The 16107-nt window shown below is 43.2% G+C and overlaps 1 protein-coding gene and 1 non-coding gene across 6 annotated transcripts in view; both read right to left on the bottom strand.

Annotated features, from left to right (window-relative positions):
- The window catches only part of Rassf (Ras association family member), a 58262-nt gene extending 42981 nt beyond the window's left edge, over positions 1–15281 (bottom strand). The window contains exons 1-8 of one of the 5 annotated variants that reach the window (XM_075694242.1): positions 15021–15273; positions 14895–14920; positions 14093–14187; positions 12909–13051; positions 12026–12101; positions 10699–10713; positions 10457–10615; positions 7200–7580 (exon numbers count right to left, since the gene is read on the bottom strand). In XM_075694242.1, the coding sequence (XP_075550357.1) occupies positions 7200–7580; positions 10457–10615; positions 10699–10713; positions 12026–12101; positions 12909–13051; positions 14093–14170 (852 nt within the window). In that variant the 5' untranslated portion in view covers positions 14171–14187; positions 14895–14920; positions 15021–15273. Of the gene's footprint in view, positions 1–7199; positions 7581–10456; positions 10616–10698; positions 10714–12025; positions 12102–12908; positions 13052–14092; positions 14188–14894 lie in introns of all 5 variants that reach the window. The other 4 variants (XR_012828672.1, XM_075694243.1, XM_075694240.1 and 1 more) reach the window with 4 other exon arrangements.
- Positions 15282–15583: 302 nt separating this feature from the next.
- On the bottom strand, positions 15584–15656 carry TRNAK-CUU (transfer RNA lysine (anticodon CUU)). Its single transcript has one exon. It is a non-coding gene; the product is annotated as a tRNA-Lys (tRNA).
- Positions 15657–16107: the final 451 nt, after the last annotated feature.

Here is a 16107-nt window from a genome sequence, read left to right as displayed (position 1 = left end):
ATAGTAAGAAGAGGGTAACTGTTATGGTTAGGGCAAATGCGGTTGGCAACGAAAAGCTGCCCCTTCTAGTGATAGGGAAGGTGAAAAACTACCAACGACCTTTGCAAAAAACCCATTATACATTTTTTTACGAGGTGCAGATGAAAATGAACAGCTTTATTGCACTCACTGATGTTTCACGATCTTAGTGCAAAAGACAGAATGATTCTGTCTTCATTTGTTGTGAAATGGAACTGGGATCACTGAAAGCAACTGCACAAAAACGGAGAAATGGAGCTCAAAGTTTTATTTGCTGGAAACATTAAAATATTTACTTAGAGCACTTAAAATGTGCCCTTTGCCTGTGAGGACACATTTTCTTTACATTTTGATGTAATTTTTCGCTTCTTTACAGCAGTTTCGTGCACCTTTGTTGCCTTTTTGATACATTGTGCGTCCTTTTCAGCAGCCTGCCGCAGTGAACACGATCCTGGACCTTATCCCTGTTGTGACGTAATTGTTTGCAGTGCTTTTTCATAGCCAGCATTGAAATGGCAAACTGCATCTGCCACAGCACTTTCAACACTCAGGAGTGGGGCAAACTAGTTTTTTGATTGGAGTGACCACATGACATTGTTCAGCAACTCGATGGCGTTCTGTGTTTTGCCTTGCTGGCATCTTTCGAGGAGTTCTCTTGCAGATAGACGCTTACATATTGGCAGGAGTGCTGCTCGAACATGTGCAGGAAGCCGCAGCTTGTGTGCAGGGGCTGGTTGACCTGAGGCCACTGCTGAATTAAACTTGCACCAAGAGTTCACTCCAGTGGGACAGTGCTTGTGATGCGGCTCATCATCGGTCGATGTTACCATATTTACTCGCATAATGATAGCACTCTTTTGCAAAAAAATTGCTGTAAATTCAGGGGTGCGATCATTACGCGGTTAAATTTCCCACGAAAAGAAAATTTTTCTTTTTTCAACGTGCATTTGCTGCGGGATGACAACGGGTCAACAAGCAGGCGGCTGCCACTGTCAGTGGGGGACACCAAAACAAAAATGGCAGCCGGAGGAGCAAGCTGAACGCACCGAACGCGATTATTTTTTTTCTCGTAAGTACATTACGCGCATTGAAACAGTTTCTTCTGTATCAGTAATGAATAATATTGTTAATATCGCCAAGTTTGCGACAATAACGTAGCCATGTCCACTTTGAGGGGACAAAAACAGAAATGGGCGACCTTAGCTGCCAGTGACATAGAAACACATGGTGGGCATGCTGCGGAAACTGCGGCATTCGTCTTCACTGCTATCCTAATACGGCATGTTTCCGTCAAGGGTGGGCGAATATCTCAGCTGCGTTACAAGTGTCGGCATACAAATAGGGTACTTCTAACGTATCAGTGTAAACGTGGCCACTATCGTTGCTGCTCGCGATTTGTTGCGTGCCCACGAGTGCAGACGAGAAGAATCGAAAGGCACCCTTTGTTGTTGACCAAAACCATTATGAAGCCTACAAATAATAAAGCCGAGGCAAGTTTGGTTGTAGCTTTTTTTTTTCATGGAAGCGCGGAAAGAGATGAATGAAATGGGGCATCTGCTTAAGAATGTTGGGTTTGTGCAGACCGCTTGGTATGTCTTGACGTAGCATTCGACAGATGGTAAGTGCGATCATCATAGCTAGACTTGGCGCATGACATATCGCTATGACAAGTTCAGGGTGCGATCATTACACGGGAAAGAAAAAAATCGAATTTTGACGACAAAATTCACGGGTTCGATCATTACGTGAGTGCGATCTTTATGCAAGTAAATACGGTATACGGTGAAAAGTAGCCATGATGGCCTTTTCCATAGCAAGCACATTACTTGGGTTACTTTTTATGGCCCAGCCATAATAGTTTGTGAGTTTTTTTAATTAATCCGTGTGTTAGGCAGCCTTTTCCACTCATGCTGAGCTCATGGTCCTTGCTCGTTTGTTTTTCTCAACAAGGTTGCACAAAGCAGTGCCAATTCTTTTCTTCACGTGATTTGCACTCTTGTTTCTGTATGGGTATAAAACCATACACTTTGTCTTCACTTAGGGCAATATAAGTGCGGCTATCCCCATCACAAAGGACATTTGTACAATGGAGCTGGTGCTTCTGAAGAGACCACTGAAACGTGCTTTTTGCCACAATTATTTCCATTTGCCCTGCACTTGCCTCGGTGTTTTTTTGGCATTGTGGTCTGTCTTCATGCCACTCTGAGTAAATACTGTCTCCAGGCTTGGGGCCAAGAGAACAGCCATGGCAATAATTGGAGAGGACACAGTGGTCCAAGACAAGGCCAGAATATAATTCAATAACACAGCCAACACCAATGTTACTGTGTGGCCCCTTGTCATCCAAGTGCCATTATAGACCGCATCAACGTTGCCTGGGGCGCATCCAAGTTCTCTGTAGATCTCGCACACCTTCTGTGCACTTTCGGATTCTATGGTCATGGCTGCTGAGGCAGTGGCAGAGTGACTATGCCTACGGTGCAACCTTGCATAGGACTAGTGATGCAGTCCTCAATGGGAAATGTCCATGTGGGAAAAAATATCATTCAACGTTGCTTGCTTTTTGCCCACTGACTGCACAGCTCTCAATGCACAAATGTTCACTTCAAGAGGGTTGATCTGCTGAGTGCCAGCACATCTTGGGGATGACCACCTTTTGCTTATCACCCCATAGTCGTCACATAACAGTTCTATTTTAGTTGCAAGCCCAAGACATGGCCAAGTTTCAACACAAATTGGCGTTTTTCTGCACCAATTGCAGCTTGTTTAAGACCGTTTTGTATACAATAAAAAATGACAACTTGGGAACCACGTCGTCAGCACACTCTCCTTCTTTCAAAAGCTGAAATTTCCCCTTTGTTGCAGAGGTAGATGACAGCGCATTCAAAACATCCACTCTTGTTTCCTCTCGTAGCGCAACCTCTTCATTTGTGAGAAATGGAGCTGAAATCCGCAGCTGAATATTTGACGCGACAATGTCTGCTCTCACCGATGTCACAATGCAGTCACGACCATGCACGGATGCGCCTTCACCACAGCCCATGGTCGCGTTGTCACCAGTGCATGCAGTTGGGTCATCAACACAGTCCTGGGTCACGTCATCAACACAGCCCACGGTCGCGTCGTCAGCACTGCACGCAGACGTGCTTTCCCGTGGTAAGTGGTAATAGTCGCAGACAACTGCGGGGTGCACGGCGCTGTAAACAACCTGCAAGCTATTCGTCTTCTATTTTTTTCCACCGAATACGAGTGTGCTCCAGCCAATGGACGAAGGAGTCATTAAAAACCTCAAGGTGCACTACCGGGCCCATTTACTTGGCCTCACACTCATGTATTTTGACAACGGGAAAACATACTCCGTTAACCTGTTCTCGGCATTCGGCATGCTAGCGGATGCCTGGAAGGCTGTTTAGCTTTCGACGATTGCAAATTGTTTTAGGCATGCTGGATTTTGCAACTCTGAAGAGCTCGTGACCAAAGAGGCAAACGGCACTGCTGAAGACATGATTGACACCAGTGAGCAGCTGATTGCAGACTTGCGCAGCAGTGGGATGAACCTTCCCACTGCTGTTACTTTTCACGAGTTTGCCGTGATCGACAACAACGCAGAGTTGTGTGCGGAACTTACGGACGATGAGATCGTGCGCCAGGTGACTGCACCACCGCAAAGTGACTCTCTGACTCTGACACCTCTGGCCACCCACAACCATCAACGCAAGACATTGTCAACGCTCTAATATTGTTGTCTAGTGTGTATGACGAAAACATGATGCTTGCACAGATGCAAGCAGACGTTGTTAGAAAAAGCAGAAATTTAAAACAAGGGACCATCTGCGACTTTTTCAGTCCAGTTTAGCTGGAATAAAGTTCGGTTTTATGACTTAAAGATTTTTTGGACTGTTCTTTTATTCGGACCATTTTTTGGTCCCCTCCAGGTCCGGAAAATCAGTTGGCTACTGTATGTTTCAATTCCCAGACACGCAACTGCTTGGTCTACATGTTTTGCACCTGCACAGCCTTTGAAGAATGTTTTTGTTATAGTGCGGTACCACTTACAGAGTAGAAATTCGAGACTCTGGCGATTTAAGTTATAAGTGGTCTATACTATACTACATGATACTAGTTATGCTTTACCAATTCAGATTCAACAAATTTATATGCAAATTTTTAGGGATGTGTGAATATTCAAACAGTTCAAATATTACTGAATGTTATGTGTTTAATATTCGTATCCAATTAAAAAAATAGATACAGTCGAGCCTCGATATAACAAAGTCCAATTTGCAGCCGAAAATTTCGTTAAATCGCGAGTTTCGTTAAGTCGAGGTTCGCTTGTTTCAGCAGTCCAAATAAAGATGCAGGTTCTTGGAACACTCCTGGCATATGGCACCTTGTAGATAGCAAAATGACAAAGATAACTAATAAACCCCGGAACTAATAACACAACCAAGAGCGTGATTGATGCCCGATAGCCAGCGGGTATGAACGTATTTTTCTCCATTACGCGTACGGCGAAGAGCAGGTCTGCAGCAAGCGCCGCGCCTAGTGCTCATAGCTGCCACTAGATGTGGCCATCAGTGCCATCATCATCATGATTTGTCATCACTAAAAAAAAAAAAAGATTCCTTTCACGAAGACATGGCAACCCATGGCGCAAAGAAAAAAAAATTATGCACATACCAGAGCTATCAACTTGAATATTCTTTCGAGGAAAATTGGAAGCAGTATTAACTTGGTGGATCCATGAGGCCACCACTTACCATTAGAGCGCTTAACGCTCGCAGCCATCGGATGATACCGCGCTCAGTAAAGCAATGACGACGTTGATTCATGAACGCTGGAGTATTTTATTTAACTTCCCGCAGAGCAATTCTATGCAACTCAGGTGGAAGCGAAGAACTCCGTCAGCTTCATCTGCCGCTCTTTAATATCGCAGAGCGCAGAGCAGCTGCCACGAGTCAACGACATCTGTTGTGTACGCCATACTTTCGTCACCGTCATTGTACTCACGGCGGAGCAGGGCCTTAAAATTAAGGTGAAGGTCCGGGCTTGTTTCATGACCATGTCGCACTTCACTGGCAGGGACTGATCATGCACTTCAGTGACGTACGCCGCAAGCTTAGCCTACAGCTCCGGAAAGCGTCCAGACTTCGGCACGTGTCACACGTGAAAATTTCGCTTCGCTGCAGTCGCCACTCTCGCACCACCCGTTTGTGATTTGTTTCTTCGGCGTAAAGGATGACAGCCCTGTTGAACGCTGCTGTGAAGGAGTGCCGAACGATTAGTGGGCCTGGAGCACTCGTGACGACTGGGGAAGCATAGAAGTAGCACGTAGCCGGCAGTCAAGTGGAACACGTCAAACCAATGCCAATGCCTTTCAACAGTGAAAGAAACCCGCGAGCAGTGTCTGCTCTTCCATAAACTACCGATACTCAGCGCAAGCGCCGCCGTTCTGAGGGTGCCGCCGCAAATGGGAACAGCGGCGCTTCCAACAACTATCGACACCCCCCATGAGTGTTGCATGCACTGTAAAACTCTCAAAAATGTTGAAAAACCCTTTCGAAAAGCGAACAAACACGCGGGATAGCGAAAAGATACTGGTAGGGCCATAGAGCAAACATAAAATTGTAACTACGTTGTAGCTCCCGTTGGTCTCGCTTTCTTGGCGGGGCCATGTTTTGGTTTCGACTGTAAGTCGACCCCCCCAACTTCAGATTTTCAAATTTAAAAAAAGTGGTCAACTTACAATCGTGTAAATACGGTAACCAACTGAGAAAACGTGCCCAACGACCGCTGTTCGTAAACTTACTTCCGGTTCGCGTTTTCCCGTTCCAACAGGCCGGTGACGTCATAGCGTGACGCGTTCCGGAACTTCTGAAGCACTCCGGTTAGCACTACATGAGCGCGTCCGCTGCGGGTTTCATACGTACACGATAGATGGCGCAGCGGCACGTTCTGCTCTAATTCTGCTCCACGTATTGAAGCACGCCGGGAAAATTTGAGCATTAAAGGGCGCATGCAAATCGCTGTATGCCCGGCTAAAGTTTTCGTCTGCCTGTCAAGGAGGCTCCTGGTATGTGCGTGCGATGCGCGAGGACTTCGTTAAATCGGAAGTACAGTATAAAGTGACCTCGTTAAATCGCGAAAAAAAATACATGGTTTTCAATGGGGCAGAGATTGGGAAAAATAAAAAGTGCGTTATTTCAAGAATTTCATTAAATTGAGGTTCGTTATATCGAGGTTCGACTGTATTTGGAAATGTTTGAATATTTGATTGGATACAAATATTTGAATCAAATCAATTATATTGCTGGCTGTGCGTGAGTAAACACAGTTCTTAGCATTTGTTTATATCTAATCTAGGAATATTGTGGCGTTGTGCTGAATTTTGTGATAATTTCGTGCTGCTAGTAAAATTTTGCCTGCAAATTACACTTAGCCGCTGAACATCTAAACTTTGCAGGAAAGCCAGCCTCTCAGTAGAAAGAACACAAGTTCGCAGAGAGCGAAGGTGCACTTCTTTTTCCTTTTTTTGCAGCGCCAACTCCAATTCTGAGCTTATTTCTTGACAGCAAGTGCAATGAGTAACAACTGGCACAAGATCAAATGGCTCCAAGCTTACGGGCATTTGATGTGGTATATAAGGCACAGGCTGGCGAGGATATCTAGTGGAAATTACGAAATTTTCGAACTTAACATGAGCCAAATATGCAATGTTTTAGTATAACGGCTTACTATTCTAGTTTTTTTAACACTGACAATGCAATTGCAATGTTCCACCATAAAAAAAATTAACCCAAATTGCTAATAAATGCATGTGCATATCATTATTCGGTATTCAAAGCTAAATATTCGTATTCGATTCGTATTCGAAAATTTAGATATTTGCACACCCTTAAAATTTTGCTTCAGCATTGATACACAATATACAATCAACTAAATGAAGTTTCTCCAATACTATTCACCACTGCCAGTTGGGCATGTGTAGGCCTGCCCTTCTGACACTTCATATTCCTACAAAATACCACTGAACATGAGAACAAGCAGAATGTCCAATCTTTAAACTCTTCAACAACTAATGTAATGTAGCCTAACCTAACAGTACAGTATACTATTTTCGACGGCTTTTGAAAGTTAATATACGTATCACGCATCGTGAACAGGCACAAGGGTGTCTTTACCTCTCTGTTGTAGAAGTGCCCATTGATGGAACAACGGCGGCGCAGCTTCACTCGTGAGGAACGAGCCTTGCTGCGCAGTGTCACACCCTCAAAGCCATTGGCATCTTCACAGGCCAATGACTGCTGCTGCGCACTGGTGTCAGCCAGCAAGTCCGACAGGGAATGTTTCCCGGGGTTCGGTAGTGTCCGATAGCTGCGGCCGATTTCTGATGAACTGCCATTTGTATGGCTCTCACTGCACTCTGGATCCGAAAGCTGCACCTCTGCAACCATGTTGTCAGTGCTTGCACTCATCCTGAGGCCACCATTCTTGCCTTCGGTGCCATTTTCCATGCTGCCACCACTTTCCTTCTCGGGTGAACCATTCTGCAAGTACTTGGACTGAAAAAGAAGAGGCAGGAAGGAGAAGAAATGTTTATAAAAAGCAAGCTGCAGCTAACGTAAGCCCTGCACCCAAAGAGAGAAATGTGTACCTTTGTACACTGCATTACAAGACAGTTTACTCAGAACAAATAAGTCAATGTGAAAGGCATCTCTTGCAGGTTGGTGAAAGACAGCCTCATAGAGTCACTCAAACAAAGTAATCTTTGCCTAGTGAACAAAAACGCCAAAGCCATCTGACAGCATCAGGGCTGAAACACGAATTGTTTCTTCACACCACACCATGTAGCGGGCACGGGTAGCCCAATGGTGAGATGCTTGGCAAGGTGGAAATGCAAAATTTCCGGTACTACACAGATAGTATTTCAGGTTTGATCTTTTAAGTTGTTTTCTATGGGAACTGCATGAAAAGTCTGGGCTAGGTGTGCCATATAGTCAAATTTGGCATATTTGGCAAAAATTTCTCGACAGTGTGTCCTGGGCACAAGCAATGCACAAGCAATGCCTGGCATGGGATGTGCTGCACTCTGTGTAAAACAACCTACCAGTAGGAATACTTGAGTAGAAAGTGCTGCTCCCTTATGTTGACTAATTGTGCCACAATTACAGATAAATTCTCCGACTAGCACGTAACCAGTATATGGGTTGCACATGTTTTAACATTCCTCTTGTGCTAAAGTGGACTATTCGGACTTGCAGACACTCTTCTTCATCTTTGTTGCTCACAATTTTTGCCTCTTGAATAATTTCTACAACAAAAAATGCAGTTTTAGACATTTCTCGCTTGTTGAAAGCACTTGAGCCAGCTCACCTGTGTGCGATTCTTTCTAAGAGTTTATACTATAGTTTCCATGGCCATGTAGAGGTGGAATGCTTGCTATTTAGCTCTATAGGATGAAAATTTGACATGAATTTACTGTGGCAAAACAATGGCTTTGCCTCTTCACTAAACAGGCCCTTTGCGCATCATCTACTCTTTTTTTGCATTTATTATTTTCAGTTTCTGTGTAAGTGACATGTTTTATTTCCCAATTATTTGAAAACACGTCACGCCTATGAAAAAGCAACAGCTCAAGCAAGCTTCTGGAATTCTACAGTCCATAAGAAGAAATCACAAACAGTAGAGAGTCTCCCTATGTAAACTTTCTAACTAGGTAAACGTAACAGAGGGCGCCTCAACACCAGGCCTGGCACTGCGACTTTTTTGGGATGTTGGAAAGACAGAAGTTTTGCCTCCTAAAGTATTCTTGCTTTATGGAATAACCACCAGCCACTGTCATGCAGTTGAGCACCGCAACACCAGTACAATTAAAGGCAACCAGGTAAGCCACGTGTTTATCACCACTCTGTGCCAACGAGATGCCTTCCATTCAAACAAACATCACTGCCAAAGTTAAAGTATAGAGCCGAAAGCAAGCAAAGTAAATTGGGACTACTAAATCAATGCACAACTGCATCATAAACAATAAATCTCCAGAAGTGATTTGGCTCAAACCCATCCACCTTGTCTTTTCAAAGTACCACACAAAGCGACTCCTTGCATGTCTCATGAAACAAGAAGGAATCCAGGCACCTAACTACATCCCGAGATTCTAAGATTAAAGCCTTTTTTTTTTAAATCTCAAACACAACCACCTGGCACTGGATACTGATTCTTAGCAAAACCTTCGATGTCATGATTAAATCTGCATCGCCAAGAGGAAACAAAGATTTCATTTAGTGTTTAACCAACAGACTCCTGTTTTGATTTTTCCCCATATAATTACTGAGCAAAACTCAGTGCCACTATTAATGCTATGTAGCAGTGATTCATCTGACCTAATTGCTCTTTAATATGGGTTATTATTTTTGCTCAATTGATGACTTTTCTAACAGTAATGCTGTATTTCAGAGTGTCACACACCATGGATTTTGTCGATGTTGACTGAACTGCAAGATCTCTCATTCATCCATATTATGCATTACGATTGTTGTGAATGGTATGCTCTATGTTGCAGTGTGCAACTTTGTTCTCGTCATGTGACATACTATTATTTTGCTATTCATTTCTTTTGCCAGCACTTGTTTCTAAACATGCTGATGCCCCTCCTTCAAGGGCCTGCAAGTATTGTGCAAATAAATACTGATGGATATGATCCTCAAGCCTGTGAGTTCAAATGATGAAGTATGAAAATATGAGAAGGTATGCAGTTTAATGGCAAACGTAAACAAACAGGTTAACAGCCTCAGAAATCAGCTAATGACTTAATTAATGGGATACAACAGTTCATAAACTTAAATCCAAACCCTAAATTTTTGGTGGGGGGCGGAACTGTTTTCAATGAGCCAGTGAACGTGCATAAAAAAAGCTTATGTGGGTAAACATGATTAAGCCTGAGCAAGTACTAGACAAAACACTAAAGCATGTTCTCCTTTACAAAATTTCAGCAGGCAATCAAAGTTTATAAACCCTGGAGTGAGTCACACTCTTCTGCAGTCATTCCAGTTGGCTGGAATCTTGGACTCAGTACAAGACAAATAATGTGAATGTGAAGGACACCAGCAGTTCCAACAGCTGTAACAGCAGAGCCAGTTTCTATATAAGATGCCAATAAAAGTTCATAAGGTCTATGAAATATGCTCTATTCCTGTTTTGGCTGTGCCTAAAGATGCATGCCATCATGCTCATGATGCTTAGAAATAAACAGCAGACTGCAGCCCAATGCACTTGACTGCTGAGTTACAGATAACAAGCTTGCAAGTATGTTGTAGTTCCAGCACAATGTGGAGCTGTATGCTTCCTCCCCCCCCTTTCTTTCTTAGTGTGTCTCACACTAAATCTCTCCAAGTAATGGAGAAAAACAAGAAAATTATCTACAGGGCTGTTTGTTCCATACCCCTCTGTCCTTTGAATTGATGGCCAGTCGACTAAGTCGCAGTGATGTCCTTCTTCTTCGTACAGGGATACGGTCATCATGGTCTTCTTTCAGACGGATCACTCGATTCACTCCCCAGAAGATTCTGATGGACCCTTCCAAGATCAGGCGGCCATTTCTCTGCAGATACCACCCTGTCAGTCACTTGAAATGATACATTCACAGCACTTGGAAGTTACACCTCATGTTCCCTTATCACTTACAGAAAATAGCGGCATCTGGAAGCAAAGCAAGAACAGCTTGTAAGTGTATGACATTCATTCTTATCATGAGTGTTGAATTTGATGTCCCCTATGCACTACTTAAAACAAAAAAATTACAATAATACACAAAGCAACAACGACCTGGAACATCCAGGAGCGCGGGAGTGTGTATGCAGGTGCTACAAGACAGAAAGTGCCACACTAGGAACTAGGTTTGTTTTATTGATAGAAACAAAATACAAGAGCTGTCACCATTTTCTTTTTCTATCTCATTAATTCCTCTCACTGTTGCACTGCAACACTGCACTCCTAAAGAATTCCATAGAGTGGCATTTCAGTACATGAAACGAATGCACACTAGCGTACACAACTCCATTTGACCTTTCTATCAAGCCACATAAAGAAGGCTGTATTATGAGCGATACTTTTACCTCAAGTCAGCACAAGGCAGCAATTTCTTAGTAGCCAGCACATACAACTGTCCATTTAAGGTAGCCTGTTGCCATACCTCATGACACAGCAATTTGAAGCAGCTTCTCTCAAATTTTTTTTTGTCCAAGAAAAATTCTGCAATGTGGACTGCGCAGCAATTATGGCTATACATGAGTTTACGAAGTCATAAAAGATTCTTCAAGGGGGCTCAGCAATATCTTTTATGAAAGATGTATGCAATGTGTCTGGTACCACAAAACATGTCCTCCTGGATCTCTCCCAACAAAACCTTTTAACATGCCTTGTTGTGTAAATGGAGTCACTAGTAATGAATATCTGCTACTGTCCCACCCTTGAGGCCTTGCCCTTTATTTTTCAGTTCCTACTGTACTCAAAGCAAAGCTGTGTGCTGCACTTGCGTAGAACAATGCCAAGTATGCTCCACCCCATCCTCACACCCAGCTTTTGATCAGCAACACCTTGACGGCATGTGGTGTGACCCACCAACCATTGTGCCATCCATCTCGGAGTCCATAGGGGTCCATCGTATTGGAACAGTGGTAGCAACAGCATGACACTACTACCCTATCAGTGATGACATTTCTCTGCTTTTAACAGATGCACTGTTTAGTAACGACACTTGTTTATGTGTCACACATCATATGTTTTATTTTATTTTCTGATATTTTCTGTTATCTGATGATTTTCGAAGATCTACATCTACAGACTCACATTTAATGTCGCACAATGTGGCTACAAGCTGCACATACAGGCTCAGATATTCATAACAGTATCGCAATTTTATTTACTATATTCAAGAAGTATTGCAGGGCCATATAATTTTGCCAAAACACAGACATATCATGAAAGAATACATTGTGAATTTTATACCTACCAAACGGCTTTGAACAATGCCGCTTTTCCCCTCATAGTATTGATTGTAAACCTTTAGTTTTCCCTCCAGATGATTTCTGGAAGAAAAATGAAGCGTTAAGTTGTAGCATGCAGTGCTTTTAATATGCAGCGAGATTCTTAACAAGCGATCAGAATGCTCAAGGAAATGACAGCAAAATATAAGACATTGTTTCATATTGATATAATCAGTAGTCATGTTCTAAACTGGTTACTTTCAGGGATACTTACATCTTTAATGATGTAGCATTATGCACAATGGCTCATTGGATTGGCAGGCATTTGGTCACTAGCTTAGTTGATGGGCGTCCATTAAAAGTGATATCCCCAAAAGCAATCAATCCAGAATACCAAGTATGCCAGTGATTGTTAAATCTTTACTTCTAAATTCAAACTGACAATCTGTGCAAAAAAAAAGTGAAAAAAAAAGAAGCCACACTCTTCAGTTAGACCCTGTAATTAATTCAGCATTTGCACCATTTGTTCCAATGACTTTATATTCATTAAAGTGTTTGTTTGTTTTGTTCACAGAAGTATTCTCATTGTTCGCATGCCTGTACATGTGCCTTCTGTTCACCAAAAGTATTATGCTGATGTACAGCACTGAGTTAAACAAAAAGTTCCATTCAGTATCCTCAGCTTCAAAGACAGTGTAGATGAAACAGCTCAGGAGTAGAAATGTAGATGTCACTTAGGCCCTCTGCGGTGCCTTTGAAATAATTTCTGAGTACACAAACAAGTAATAAAATATCAAAAAGCTGTACAGATTAAGGATATTTTTCATTTGATAGCATTGAGCCTTTGCGACTGCTCTGAGTAAAAGGGTACATCAAACCCACTGACAGGTCGGTCCCATCAAAGCATACCTTGGGACAGAAGAAACACACTGGCGGTCCTTGGTGTTTTTTCCAAAGCTTGTGTGTGCCTCAACTTGTGAACCATGGCCAAATAAAGTCGGGCCAAAAAGGACACTGTAGCAAGGGACATGGCAGTAGGGAACCCCCTTGTGCTGTTTGAAGCGGACAAAAATTTATGAGTATCAGTGGCCTCATCATGCTTCACCGCTGAAATGTGCACCTCTAAAGCAACTTAAAAGCATTAAATTATTACAACGTGCTTGGAGTCACGTTGTGGAGAAGATGCTAAATAGTCACACTGCAGCAACCATAGTCTCTTGGAACTAGGAGGCACAAAAGTTTGCTTAGTGGACATAAGTTTTCATAGCACTGCAGTGTAAACTGCAGGCTTGTTCATCACAAAATGCATTACTGCCATCCATTGTTCCTCAACAGCTGCAAAACTGTGTCTTGTTGTCACAATCGGGAGCCTAAACATTGCTACAAGAATATTTCTGTTGTAAACCCATACTTTAAAGGTTACAGAATACCTCAGATGTTCTCAAACAGTAAACAAGAGATCTCCAAGAGGCACAATGGTCAAAACAAAACCCTGTACTCTCAGTTGTTTTTCTATGCTATCTTGCTGTCATAACTCACACATATAGCCTATTTCTGGCACATGTCACACTACAAATACAGTTAGGAAATGTGTAGCCACTGCTAATATTTTTCATTTCCACTAGTAAATATAGGGAAGCTGTAGTCAATATTTTGAGCACCCTCAACGAGAAGTCACTGTTGTAAGGATATAAATGTAGGGAAAAGCAACCCATAGTGATACTTCCCCGAAATGCGATTCCGGGATAATACCTTCATGGAGGACATTTTGGCTACCAAACATCCCGGAGCTGCGGAATTTCGCTTTCATGCGGATGCAAAATTACGGTAGTTGGCACATGTAGGCGCAGCTCCTGTACCACCTAGTGTCACCTCATGTGGCACAGAAACTCCGCTGAATTGGATGCATCCCAAATAAACAATTAAACAATTTCACGCAGCAGTGTGTCGCGTTCCGTGGGCACGAATAGAAGTCGACAAGAACATTCAACAATCATTTGTCTATCGAGTTCACAACCGACCTAAACAATAAATTCGCTAACGCCAATCACCAAAAGTAAAGGTAGAAAGAGATGAAACAGAGGTAGCTGCACCTCAGCGTGCTGTCCGGGATTCAGCCTTTTTCCACATTCTTCACAGCGTAGGCACTCCGGATGCCACTCATAGCCCATTGACGTCTTCCGCTCGGCTGTGGCGTGCGGGTAAGCGAAATGAAATTAGCAATTATTATATTGTTTAGTAATGTGGAGAGTTGGGGGAGTTCGTGATTAATCATCATACCATGTTGGTGAAGCAGCGCACTAACCAGCACAAGGCGGACACACACAATACAAGACCCTCGCTGCTGCTGACTCGCTGACACTAACACGATCGCCGTGTGGTGTATTCTTGTGTCTCTCCGCCTTGTCCTGGTCAGTGCGCTGCTTCACCAACACGGTACGATTATTATATTGTTTGCTTACAAAGACAAAGCACAACCTTCCGCACTTATCACTCTTGCGCCGCCTGCTTGATTAGCAGCCGTCTTATCAATAAAATTTGAACACGTAATAACACTGCGTTGAAGTAAAATGACAGTTGTATCGCGTGGCTACGTGAATTCTTTAATCAAGCTAGAAACGCGTGCGTCTATCGTGAACGAATATCTCCGCGCTCCAGCAAAGAACGCTCTCTGCACTTCGTTTACTAATAGACCCTTTAATAAAGACATGTTGCCTTAAACATGGCTCATACGTTATTACGCGACACAACAGTTGGCACTGGAAGTGCCTTCTCTGTTTAATCTTTATTTATATCCCAGGGTGCAACTTTAGCGATTATACAGCGACGGAAGCGATGAGCCGTCAACGCTGTCAGCACAGCACAAAGGAGGTAGTCAGCAGTCGCTCAACTTACCGAAGTAAACAGGCTTTCCACATTTTCTGCACGTCCACATAGTGATAGTGAAAATGTAAAATGCTCATTAGGCTTCCAAGTGAACGATAACGCATCAAATTTCGCAATATGTTTAACTCAACTTACAAGAGCAGCACACAAGGAAACTCCACGACTACCACATTACCAACAAGCAACAACACAGACGATAGGATATGACATCACGTTCGCACAGTTTTAACCTTTAACTGCGTATTCATAACTTTCATTGAAAGAAATGATAATCTCCAGGACAAATAATTTTTTGACCTCCTAAATTATTGTCGTAAACAACTGACACTAGTGTAGTATGGTCTAGTTTCCTAGAACTATTTTCTAAATGCGAGATCCCAGACCCCGGCACATTACTTTGTATCCATCCGCCATTCTGAAAATTTAGCAGCCAGCCGCTTATTCGCTTCCTTACATGATCGTCGTTTTTTTTCTCACGGCGCGAATCTCAACCACGCAAACGTGTAGGGGTAATGACACATGCTACTGCATTTCCGCTGGAGGATGAAGAGTTAGCGCAACATAGTAAGCACGCCAAGCCGGCGTCCGTTAGTATCACACGCGCAACCACGAGCATCGTGCAGCTAAGAAATGTGTGGTGTATTTTTCTAAACAAGAAAGTTACGAACCCAAATAAAATTAAAATAGTTAAAAAGTGTCGCCCAACGTGGGGCTCGAACCCACGACCCTGAGATTAAGAGTCTCATGCTCTACCGACTGAGCTAGCCGGGCACTGTCGCGTCTGACTTTTAAACTAATTATTGAGGGCAAGCTCCACCCAACTAGAGTGTACTAGATTTTAATCTAATAATCTAAAAACGTTGGCTTCACCCATGGCGGAAGGAAGTTTCCTTCATCCATGACTCCTCGACTGGAAAAGCTGGCGCCGCGGTCAGTGTGACGGGGTCTGAGGGATCACATGGACACAGCGCCCGCGTCGTCTGCTTCGGGTCGAAGCTCTGAAGCGAGTTGCAAACAGCGAAGTCCCACCTGCACTGCGGTTTTGATTAAGTGGGGAGGTTTTTCCGCTTCGGCTGTCTGCTTAACAACATTTGAAATTACTATAATATGTAGTGGCTACCTTTTAAGGCGTCCAGCATGATAGGCTACTGCTCGCTGCCACAGTACAGAACTGGGCCGCTATCTTGTACACGTTCGAAAAGCCGACGTTCGATTTCGCCTC

This window comes from Dermacentor variabilis, chromosome 1, assembly GCF_050947875.1.
Source record: "Dermacentor variabilis isolate Ectoservices chromosome 1, ASM5094787v1, whole genome shotgun sequence".
Classification (NCBI taxonomy): domain Eukaryota; kingdom Metazoa; phylum Arthropoda; class Arachnida; order Ixodida; family Ixodidae; genus Dermacentor; species Dermacentor variabilis.
This window is presented reverse-complemented; position numbering and strand designations above follow the sequence as displayed.